The 13,210-nt window shown below is 36.6% G+C and overlaps 1 protein-coding gene across 1 annotated transcript in view; it reads left to right on the top strand.

Annotated features, from left to right (window-relative positions):
• LOC115433213 (glutamate receptor 4-like) overlaps window positions 1-13,210 on the top strand; it is a 343,230-nt gene that overhangs the window by 317,241 nt on the left and 12,779 nt on the right. The window contains exons 21-22 of the mRNA XM_030154500.1: window positions 4,243-4,490; window positions 10,058-10,172. Of these exons, the coding sequence (XP_030010360.1) occupies window positions 4,243-4,490; window positions 10,058-10,172 (363 nt within the window). The remainder of the gene's footprint in view (window positions 1-4,242; window positions 4,491-10,057; window positions 10,173-13,210) is intronic.

Raw genomic sequence — 13,210 nt, 5'->3', positions numbered from 1 at the left:
CATATTATTCACATTTTTTAAAGGATAGTTTGTAGGCGTAAAAATGTTCATGATGTAATCTGACTTTTTTTCAGTGTAAAACATAGAGACATCTGGAGTTGACATTATTTATTATAATGTTATTATTTTACCTGCTTGACATTAAATTGGGCTCAATGTTCCCCCAAGAAATAAAAAATAGTTTGACACCCGCGTCCTAGAATCACAAATAATCTTTACAATTTACAAAATGCACTCTAATAAGGGACAACTCCACACAAAAAGGGAGGAAAAAAAGAAAGAAACATAAAGAACAGGTGAGAAGGGATCTTTGTTCCAGAATGGACATGTGTGGAATATGTGCAGATCATGCTTTGAAAGCACATGTCATACATACAGTTGACTTCTATCATTAGCCTCATAGCTTATCTGCCTAACTCATTCACTATATAGACAAAACAGCCTGGACACGTTGAATTCAGGTGTTTCTTTTCTAATAGGGGTCTGGGATACAAAACAATAATGACTAATGAAATAATATACAGGGTGGGGAAGCAAAATGTACAATGAACATTTAGTTGTTTTTTCTCAGCAGGCACTACGTCAATTGTTTTGAACCCAAACATATACTGATGTCATAATCATACCTAACACTATTATCCATACCTTTTCACAAACTTTTGCCCATATGAGTAATCAGGAAAGCAAACGTCAAAGAGTGTGTGATTTGCTGAATGCACTCGTCACACCAAAGGAGATTTCAAAAATAGTTGGAGTGTCCATAAAGACTGTTTATAATGGAAAGAAGAGAATGACTATGAGCAAAACTATTACCAGAAAGTCTGGAAGATACTATTAAAGAAGAATGGGAGAAGTTGTCACCCCAGTATTTGAGGAACACTTGCACAAGTTTCAGGAAGCGTGTGAAGGCAGTTATTGAGAAAGAAGGAGGACACATAGAATAAAAACATTTTCTATTATGGACATTTTCTTGTGGCAAATAAATTCTCATGACTTTCAATAAACTAACTGGTCATACACTGTCTTTCAATCCTGCCTCAAAATATTGTACATTTTGCTTCCCCACCCTGTAGTTTTATATTATGGGATACATATCCTGTTGATTATTAATATGGATGTTTCTCTGTCAGATCCTCATGAACAGGACATCTGACAGCTGCAGCCATGATGTGTCCCAATATTTATGTCCATATAGTTTAGAAGCATCAATATTTCCTTAAAGTTTAATGGGAGATTTTTCCTCTTCAGTGAGATGTGAAGAAAGTAGATCGGTGTTTTTCAACCTTGGAGTCGGGACCCCATGTGGCGTCGCCTGGAAAAAAAAAATGTGATGAAAGTCATGTGCTGTTTTAATTTTCTGTATGAGCTCATGTAAATAGAGTTTTCTTACAACTTTGTGCTTCTGATTGACAACAGATTCCAATTCACAACCTGTACATCAGTGTTTTTCCCCCCGTGGGATCGCCTGGAATCTCTAGTAACTGATAATAATTTAATAAAAATAAAAATAAAATAAAAAAATATATGGTGAGTTGACAGAGAAAATCCCAATCCATAAAAGACATGACAAACTGTGAGTGTGAAACTGCAGCACTGTGGTTCTGTTTATCTGTCAAATGTTCATTGTGGTCAGTTTCAGATGCTGCAGCTCTTTCATAATTCATAGTTTCAGTTCTTGTTTGTTCAGTATTAATTGTCAGCCTTGTAAATCCAAGCTGGACTGACTGTACATATCCTGACCAAGGAAAATCCAATTCTCACTTTGTGCAGTAATCTACACCTGGATTTACTGCCTCTGTCCATAATAATATACATTATATAGACTAAATGTCACCTAAAATAAATGTTTATTTGCAACATAGCATAGCAAACTATTATATGATCAAAAACAAAATAATTTTAGCCAAAAAAAAAAAAAAAAAAGTCTGTTTTGAATGTCTGGGGTCACCAGACATTTGTGATGTTAAAATGGAGTCATGGGCCAAAAAAGGTTGGGAACCACTGAAGTAGATGTTAGATGTGGTAGAAAATTATTATTTACAGACAGAGCAGGAAAAATATTTTTGAAATTTAGAGGAAGAACATTTAAAATCATAGTCATGGATTAAAAAAAAAAAAAAATCAATGTTGAGAGAAATTAAGAAAAAAACATCCCTGAGGCATTTTGGAAGCAAAAATAACAATTGAAACCAAACTAACCAGTGCAATGATATTTATTCCAATATAAAACTATATCCTGACATTAGACCTTATTGTTTTGTATCCCAGACCCCTGTTAGAAAAGAAACACCTGAATTCAACGTGTCCACATACTTTTGTCCATTTGTGTATGAGTTAAGTAGTTATGATATGAGGCTAACAGTATATACATACACTGTGGCTAAATGTACAATCATTGGGGTGAACTGAGAAAAAACAGAGGAAAGGGGAGTTATCTGTTTAGGTATGGAACGTTCCAGTGGGTTTATCTGAGGTGTGTGTAAACTCTGAGATAAACTTTGAACTCCCATTAATGTCAACCTCTTTTAATACTGGGGTCTAGTCTCAGTTTGGGTCTAAGTTTCAAATATGTACCGGTATAAGTGAATCTGTTCAAGTCCACACAGGACTCTTCAACTATTGTAAACATTTTCTTTTTTAGCAAGAAGATTCATTCAAATATTCATTCAAAGTAAACAGTATGTAGATTTGTATATTTTTCAGGCCTACAAGGTAAGAGTATGAATTCTAATAGTCCAGTTTAGCCACTTTATAGAAATGAAACAGTTCAAATACAATCTGGGGTCATATGATGTTGTACATTATTCATATTTTTTTTGTATATGCACATTTTTGGAAACAGGTTTAACTTGTGCATGTTCAGTATCTGGCCAAGCAGATCCACTGAGGACTGTATTTGTCTTGTGTGAAATGATTACAGCCAGCATCGTAACCGTGTTCAGAATCAGAATACTTTATCAATCCCAGGAGGAAATTATTGAGTGTTACAGCTGCTCCATTCAAGTAGAATAAAAAGTAGCAGGAAAGAAATTATAAATCCAACAGAAAGAGAAAAATATAAACATATATAAAGCTCCAAACAATATACAAATAAATAAATAAATAAATAAACAATAAATAAACATATATATATATATATATATATATATATATATATGTATGTTTATTTATTGTTTATTTATTTATTTATTTGTATCAAGTAACATCAAGTTGTACAATAGGTACTAGACAACATATGATCAATATGATAATCAAAGAAGTATACATAGTAAGTGCACAAAATATAGTTGTGTGTAATCATTATAATTATGTGGTTCCAAGGTTGGGTATAAAACCAGCAAAAGTGTCCACCATTCAACAGTGCAGCAGCATGGATAAATAAAAGAATAAAATAAATAAATAAGATCAAATAAATAAAAACAAGATGCAATAAAACACAATAAAATCCCAGAGAAGATAAAAACAGTCTGGGATAAAAACCAGGATAAGAACATAAAATTTAGAAATTTGAAGTCGCAATAATAATAAATAGAGCAAAGAAATAGAATAAATAACTAAAATAAGTAAATAAAGTGCAATGTCACTGTTTCTTCTTGAGCTCAGTGACAGTAACAGGAACACAGCTGTTTTTATAAACGCTGTGTCCTGCACCTGGGACTAAAAACCTCCGTCCAGAGGAAAGGAGCTGAAATTCACCCCGTAAAGGATGGAAGTCATTATTAAGAATTGATGAAAGCATCCTCTGGACACAATCAATCACAACAAAATGTTACTTCCATTACTTCCTGGACATAACAGAGCAGTTGTATTTGGACGTACAAACACACAAAAAGCATCTGCATTCACATAAATGCTTCCGTTATTCTGAGCACATCTGTAACTGTACCTAAAACAAAAGGAACAAATAGACGCATTTGTGATGCAAATGTGTTTCCTTCAAAAACTGTGACGTCCGTCCCAGATCTCCGTTTCCATCTGTTTATATGCAAACATGAAAAATGGAGATTTGCCGAAGTCTCTAGTTCAACCAGAGTTTTTAGAAACTGTCCTTTTCAGTGGGCGTCGCCATCGTTGTCGTGTAAGCGATACACACAAATGCAGGGGAAAATCTCTGCTTTGCCACATACCGTCTACGTGTAAATGTAACCAGTGTTGTGTGGTATGAGGATTTGTTTTTTCTACCTTCTCTGTTTCTCACAACCCATCTGCCTTTGAACGTCCAATCCCCTCCAAACCCCACAGCGGTCAAAGATCGCAGTCTACGAGAAGATGTGGGGATACATGAAGTCAGCCGAGCCGACGGTCTTCACCAAAACCACAGCCGAGGGGGTGGCGCGGGTCCGGAAGTCCAAAGGGAAATACGCCTTCCTCCTGGAGTCCACTATGAACGAGTACACAGAGCAGCGCAAGCCCTGCGACACAATGAAAGTGGGAGGAAACTTGGACTCCAAAGGCTACGGAGTAGCCACACCCAAGGGTTCACAGTTAAGGTGGGTGGAATAGTGTAACAATATGTCTGACGTGTTGTTATGGTATTCCACCTTCCCTGGTGTGCCGCCTTTTCTATCTCTATCTTTGTCCACACTCTCTGCTGGCTGTGGGGGGTGTTTGTTTGAGGGCTCCGTAGTGGCTTTGACATCTGTGTTTGTTGCATGAACGTGGGGTTTATCAGACTGATGCAGGGATGGTTTTATGTCACTTTTTCTTCGCAGCTCCTCGCAGCAGGTAAGTCTGTGTGCATGTGCTTGTGCTGTTGTAGATGATGGAATGGCATGCTTAAAGCTCCATCTCAGAATGTCTTATTTGTAAAATTCTTTTTAGGATCATTTGCATTTTTATACACAGATCTAATTAGTCGGTGATATTTCGCTAATGCTACTTGAGCTCTCCTTCACAGTTGCCTGGTTCTTAGTGTTTTGGGAGTCATTTGAATGCTCAACCCTGGGTGACGCTGCCAGACTCTGTCACTGCCTCTCGCGTATAGTGGAATTTACAGACCTGCCAGAGAATACACTGTCATTACTGTGGGGAGTTGCACTTTCATTCCACACACTCATCCATCAAAGCCCACTGGCACGGCCTCGCTGTGAGGAATGAGTAAACATGCCGAAGGTGGATGAGTCTGCAAACCTGACCATAGATCTGTGATTACCTCCACTTCCATTTAGTGTGGGGATTTATATCGTACATACAAATCAAAAGTACTTTAGTATAAATGCATTAAAGCAGGAATCTGGTTCCAAACTCTTTCAGCTTGAGACCCAAACAGAAACGTGGTGTCTCTGCAGCACTTGGGCCTAACTCTCTTTATTTCTACATCCTTTAAGATCTTTTATGTGCATTTAGTGTTGATGTGCATTCCTGTTTTGACAGGGGCCTCTCCTCCCAATTTCATGACTTTGTTGAGGTCAACACTGATAAAATCCTCCAAAAAACACCCTTCATATGAATGAATTAGGAAAATTAATTCACATATCAAATTAACCCATAAAGAGCCAAACACCCACTGTTGACCTAAACCATCTACTGATGTAACTGTTTAATACCTGTTCATCCACTAATCCTATCAATACATGTAAATAGTTGGTGTAAAATAATTTGTCATCTTTTAATGGTCATCAGATATGACCCATTTGGACGTTCAGAGGCTCTGTAGTTACCATGGAAACATCGTTATCATCTACAACATTGATTCCCCAGTAAAACCCATGGAGCTGGATCAATGACAGTGGATGGACACACTGGGTTTATGTTCAGTTAATGAGAGATTTTATTGAAAATTAAATTAAATGTAGGAAAATTTGGGGGAAAAAATTAAATACAGAAAAATTAAATATAGGAAAATACCAGATTTTCACAGAAAAATGCAAAATGCAGAGGATAATACTATAACAAATGATGATAAATCACTTGGTGAAGACAAAAAAAATCACTTGGAAGTTCTAATAAAAACAGTTGTGGGTCTTTAAGGGTTAATTCTATATTCCTTCCTCTAGCCGACTCCACTCTAATCAATCATGTGTCATTAGTAACTCAGTAAAAACTGAAAGTATCCAACTCCTCACAGGAACTAAATCAAACCTTTTTAGCTGTTTTCTGTAAATTCCTCTGGCCTTTGGAGCCTGTGGTACAGCATAAACAGCTACTGGTTTGTTGACGCAGCCAGGCTGGTGCGAGTTTTCAGCCACTGCTTTTGACCAGGAAGAGTCCCTGACAGATCTGGGTAGTCCCCGTCTCTGGGCCTCCATGTTGTTCTTTTGGGGATTATCATCTTCTGTCAGTTACTTGTCCGGATATCAGTCAGGAAACACACCAGCGACATGGAGAGTAGGCAGCGCCGTGGGTCCAGGCTGCTATTTCACATGGCTCTGAAAACAACCTCACACTGAAACGTTAGCTGTGTGGCTTTGTGTTTCTGATTTATTTGAATAGGTTTGTTTTTATTTTCCTTAATGATGCAAGTGAATTAAAAGGATCGAAACGCACGCTGAGGCAAATGTCTCTCCATTTCTCGTGGCTATCATCAGGCATCACTATAGCAGCCTTCAAAAGAGCCCATGAAATTAGGATGCAGATTCATTTTTTACAGCTTTAAGAGACATTTTATTCCAAGTCAATCATGATTTTCCAGAACAGCTTAATGCGCAGAAATCCTATGAGCTTTGGCTGGCATATGTACAGTATGTACACGTGCTAAAAATATAAATAAATACAAATATCAAAGCACTTGCTGATGCCAATATTGTAAGACTGCTGGGGCTGACTACCAGTATTGTAATATGATATTGTATGTATATTGTGTAATTTAGAAATGCTTTGAAAATCTGACTTAAATTGGTAGTCTTTAATCATTGTGTAGAATATTTGGTTAAAGAGTCTAGTCAGAGCTAAACAACTAAGAGCACAAAAAATACATTAATATATATATATATATATATGTGTGTGTGTGTGTGTGTGTGTGTGTGTGTGTGTAGGTGTGTGTGTGTGTGTGTGTGTTCGTGTGTATGTATGTATGTATGTGTATATATATGTGTGTGTGTGTGTGTGTGTGTATATATATGTATATATATATATATACACACACACACACAAACACACACACACACACACACATATATATATATATATATATATATATATATATATATATATATATACACGGGGTGGGGAAGCAAAATTTACAATGAACATTTAGTTGTTTTTTCTCAGCAGGCACTACGTCAGTTGTTTTGAACCCAAACATATACTGATGTCATAATCATACCTAACACTATTATCCATACCTTTTCACAAACTTTTGCCCATATGAGTAATCAGGAAAGCAAACGTCAAAGAGTGTGTGATTTGCTGAATGCACTCGTCACACCAAAGGAGATTTCAAAAATAGTTGGAGTGTCCATAAAGACTGTTTATAATGGAAAGAAGAGAATGACTATGAGCAAAACTATTACCAGAAAGTCTGGAAGATACTATTAAAGAAGAATGGGAGAAGTTGTCACCCCAATATTTGAGGAACACTTGTGCAAGTTTCAGGAAGCGTGTGAAGGCAGTTATTGAGAAAGAAGGAGGACACAGAATAAAAACATTTTCTATTGTCAATTTTCTTGTGGCAAATAAATTCTCATGACTTTCAATAAACTAATTGGTCATACACTGTCTTTCAATCCCTGCCTCAAAATATTGTAAATTTTGCTTCCCCACCCTGTGTGTCTATATATATATATATATATATATATATATATATATATATATATATATATATATATATATATATATATATATATGTATATTTATATATATATATATATATATATATATATATATATATATATATATATATATACATACACAGTGATAAACGGATAAATAAATGAATAATATTCACGTATTCATGGAAGGGAGATGATTCTAGAAGGTGTTTTATTTTTTGAAGTTTTTGAAATATTTTCTGCCACGTCAGTAATTCTAGTTGTTGAGGCTAAAATATGTTCATCAACCACCGACTTTGTAGATATTACAAACTAAGCAATGTTAAAGTTGTTGGATCATTTGTCTATAACAATTGTTTTACACTCTGCAACTGTTTCATGCTTAAAACTTTGTGGGACCATGTAAATCCTGCATTAATCAAAACCTTTTATTGAAGTTTGGAGTTTTTTTGTTTTGTTTTTTGTTTTTTTCAAAGGGACAGTGCATATTAGGGCTGCACGATATTGGAAAAAACTGACATTGCAATTTTTTTAACCTTGCGATATATTTTGCGATATGAACAAATACTGAGAGGTATATAATAGCTGTGTGGTGCAGACATAAATAAACAAATTAGAAGTGTTTCCTCTCATTGTGACAACAGGACTGATTGGTGGATCGCTGCGTGCAGTGTGTGTCAGGTACCCTTGAAATTAAATGAGAACACGTTGAGTTCATCTGCCTCCTACATTGCAGGACCTGCCATGTGACTATTGAGCGCATGTACATCGCAATGACGATGCTCAAACAATATATTGTGCAGCTCTAGTGCATATTAATAAACACAATGCATTCCAATACGCAAGATTATAGCCAAGGCTAATTTCCATCTTTAGTCCCTACGTAAAACAACATAGCCCATAAAAAACAGTAGAATCCAGTGTACTCATTCAACAGACAAGTAAAACACATTATCCATTCACTACAGTGCACATACACATATTACATATTACTACACTACACTTCAATGACTAAATCTTTTTTTAAAAATGCATCTTAGTTACAGCATCCAATCTACATGTTAGTACTGATTTACAGGCTCCATTTTTGAGTTTTATTTGTTGCGACCGAGATTATTATCGTTAACAAAAACTAACAAAATGACGAAAACTAGAATTGAAAGTAATTAATTTTCGTTAACTGAAATAAATAAAAACTGTAATTAAAAGAAAAAACAATAACGTACTGAAACTGTACTGTGTGTTTGCAAAACTAACTGAAATGTTTAAAAACTAGAAAAGCACTCGGAGAGCGCAGACCTCCACCAAGGCAGATCAGTCCCCCCCCCCGATCACCACCAAAATGTAATCATTTGTTCCTTGTGCCAGTATCAACATTTCTTGAAATTTTCATCAAAATCCGTCCATAACTTTTTGAGTTATCTTGCACACAGACAGACAGACAGACAAACCAACGCTGGTTAAAAACATAAAGAGGTAATTACAGATAAAATTCCGTTGGTTTTCGTCTTTGTCAGTGTTGGATTCACTTGTAGTTTCCAGTTGTCTTCTGGTCCCCACTTTACCTGGAAACATAGAGACTAAAGTTGGGGGAAAGCAGCAGAGTCCTGTCTGGGATTTATGTGAATAAAAGATATAAAAAAACTAAACTAAAATCAAGCATTTAGAAAAAAACAAAAACTAATAAAAAAAAAACTAGCAAACCTGCTCAAAAAACTAATTAAAACTAATTAAATTAGAGGAGAAAAAAAGTCAAAAGTAAATAAAACTGAACTATAATGAAAAATCCAGAACTTTTAGAACGTTGGTAGTGACTGCTCTTGTCTCATATGTGTCTGAAAACTCTCTTTCCTCAGCGATATGTATATGCGATATGAAAAAATGAGCGTATTAGTCAAAAAGACCTGGAGGTTCTCTGTTGCAGCTGTGCTACATAACCAGTGACTGCTCAGATCCTGTTGTCATGACTAAATGTAAAACATCTGCAGCGACTGAGCATTTTATTATTGCGTTGCATTGAAATATTTCACTGAAAATTCATTAAGTTTGTCTGTATCTGAAAACTAGGAACAGGTAATTGTAAACACATTCTTTTATTTTACAAACTGCCAACGCTGTGAACTGTACCTGTGAAGACCAACCACTGGAGAGAGATTTGTGTTCAGCCTGCGTTTGGGTCGTTGGGATGCTGTTAGGGCTATTATGGGATGTTAAGAGCATTAATACTTTTCCACCCTTGTCCCTCTCTTACTGCTACTCCTCCCTTTTCCTCCCCCCTCTCTTCCTTCCCTCCTAAATTGGATAGCATACTCATCCCCTCTCACCAAATATGTTTTATCGTTTTCAAGAAGTGCTGTTAACCTGGCAGTGTTAAAACTCAATGAGCAAGGCCTGTTGGACAAATTGAAAAACAAGTGGTGGTACGACAAAGGAGAGTGTGGCAGCGGAGGCGGTGGCGAGAAGGTTAGCCGCTATGTCGCTATGCCCATGTGACCTGATGCGGGTAAAAAGAGAAATGTGGTTTTATTGTTGGTAACAGGGGCATCTGCCGGGTCGACGGAGACTGTGAAGCAACCGCCATCGCTCCAGAAGTGATGGTTTGATCTGGGAAGAGGAGCGCAAGTGCTGTCAAAGCAGAAATATTGGCAAAACCACAGCAGGATAGATAGATAGATAGATAGATAGATAGATAGATAGATAGATAGATAGATAGATAGATAGATAGATAGATAGATAGATAGATAGATAGATAGATAGATAGATAGATAGATAGATAGATAGATAGATAGATAGATAGATAGATAGATAGATAGTCATTCCAGGACATATGAAAAAATAAGTGCACTTGAACAAAATTTTGTTGCATGACTCTCAAATATAGTATAAAAATAAATACAGTTGTCAAATATTCAATCCCAACATGTAAAATGTGACATAAAAGTGCTGCGTGCATACTATTAAAAACCTGTTTTAACCTCCTAAGACTCAGGAAATGTCAGCAAAGTACAAGCTTTTTTTGTTTTTATTAAATAAGTGCCTGTATTGGAAACACTATGATGCAAGTTTTTTCAGATTCAGTTTTTAAAATTTTTATGGAATGTCCTTTGTGGTGGAGAGTTTTCTTTTTGTTTTGTATAAAGTTGTGAAACTCTTGTCCACAAATGTAGACAGAAAACCCATAGCTGGGTCTGAGGAGGTTAAAAGTCTGAAATCTGTTTTTAAAGTTAATAAAATAGTTCTAGCTGCAGATTTCTAGAGTCTTTCATCCCCTGTGGGTGTTTGACGTTCAGGAGTCTTATGGTTTGAAGGATGAAGCTGCTGTAGAAGGGTGTTTAAGCCGGAGTCCCAAACTCCCAGGTAACTTAACCCTGCCCATGATAGCCGTGACTAAATCGTGCATTTTAAAAGGAAGGTACTCCCCTTCCTTGCATTGTTTTTGGAGCCAATAGTTTTGCGTTGATAGCATTAGCCTCCATGATTGTTACGCCAAAGGTCCCGGCAGAATGTGCCTGTTCCAGAAAAGCGATGCAGCCGGGGCCCCACATATATGTCTGTTCGCTCTGCTCCAGCCTTTACCAAACTTCCCAGTGAATCTCAACAAAAAACACGACTGTTTATACCGACGAGCAAAGAGACATGTAGTACAAGTTGGGGCCCGTTCCCGGCTTCGTCACTTTGTGAAGAGTACTGAGCTGCTCTTGTTGGGCTTCTTCTGATTGAATAACATAAAATAACATGTCCTATGATGTTATTTATGTTATTTTCCCCACTCCACCCCTCCCCGTCCCTCCCCCCCATGATTTGAAGAACTCCCGTAAACCTTGCCGTATTGAAACTGAGTGAAGCAGGAGTCTTAGACAAACTGAAAAACAAATGGTGGTACGATAAAGGGGAGTGTGGACCCAAGGACTCGGGAAGTAAGGTCAGTCTCCACCAGACCGGGAGCACTCCCCCCACCTTCCACTCCACTCTTTTGTCTCTTTGCACACTTTTGTAAACGCTGCCAGTACTGTTCTGTTATTACAGCAGGCTGGCTGACATGACACACACAAACACACACACATGAACACACATAAATACACTAAGAAGCAGTGACAGACACACAGGTAGAGACTTAAGGCGTAGCCTGAGGGATACAGCATGACAGAAACAAGGCATGGTGCAGCACTAACAGTCTTAGAACAGCTAAGCTATGTGTCGCAAGTGCAGATGAAGGAAAACATTCACACTGGTTGTCACCTAGAATAGTCCTAGGGCATGTTCAGACATGACTGTGTGTCACACCAGACGTCAGTACCACTGGATGCCTCCGCTTTAGTGCACTCAAAACACACATCCACGTTGTTGATGCACCAGCGTATGGAGACACCTGCCACATTTTTGGAGAGGAGGCAGCATGTACTATACCTTCCAGATTTTACCACCAGTCTAGAGCTGCAGCGATTGATTATTTTTGTAATTCATTCGATTCGATTAAAACAGTGGTTCCCTGCCTTTTTTGGTTCGTGACCCCATTTTAACGTCACAAATTTCTGGTGACCCCAGACATTCAAAACGGAGACTTTTTTTTTGCTATAATTAATTTGTTTTTGATCATGTAAAGTTTGCTATAATATGTTGCGAATAAACATTAATTTAAGGCAACATTTAGGCTATATAATGTACATTTTTATTAGTAAGTTTTAATTTTTTATCAATTACTATAAATTTCAGGCAACCCCATTTGAATTCCAGGTGACCCCATGTGGGGTCCCAACCCCGAGGCTGAAAATCACTGGATTAAAGGATTATTTGAATAGGTGAAGAAAATTGTAAAAATGTGCAAAAACACATTTGAAAATGACAAAGAACTTGTCCTTTATTCCAGAACTAGCTGAAACAACACAAAAAGTATAAAAGCAGAAGGATATATGAAACATATATGTAGAGAAACAACAATAACAACAGTATAAAAGTATATATAAAATATATTCAAGATTCAAAGACTTTTTGTGAATTCACTTGATGCACAGGACATACAGAGAATTGAGATATTGTTTCTCTCTTACCTTGTGAAAAGCCATGCATAAAAAAGGCAGAAATAGAATAAGAGTTAATAAGTGGTGTAAAAGAATAAACTATAGAAGAATATAAAGTGTATGTCAGTCTATTTAAAGTAGCAGCAGCAGTGCAATACAGTAATGGTTATGAGGTGGAGAGGTGCATAATGGAACCAAACAGCGCAGATATGACAACAGTGTAATGATAAGAATAAAGTACAGACTTATATCTATAGATATAAACACCAAACTAGTCCAGTGACATCTATAAACAATCCACCAGGTCAGTCTTCTACACATTTGGATTTAACTTACTAACTTATACTAACTGAACTTGGAACTAACATACAACTGAAACAAATACACACTCAGATTTGTAATGTTTGTGTGAAAGACTCAAAGTTTAAATAGAATAGAATAGAATAGAATAGAATAGAATAGAATAGAATAGAATAGAAGCTT

This window comes from Sphaeramia orbicularis, chromosome 14 (genome assembly GCF_902148855.1).
Source record: "Sphaeramia orbicularis chromosome 14, fSphaOr1.1, whole genome shotgun sequence".
Lineage (NCBI taxonomy): Eukaryota > Metazoa > Chordata > Actinopteri > Kurtiformes > Apogonidae > Sphaeramia > Sphaeramia orbicularis.
The sequence above is the reverse complement of the archived record's forward strand: the minus strand, read 5'-3'. Positions and strand labels throughout refer to the sequence as shown.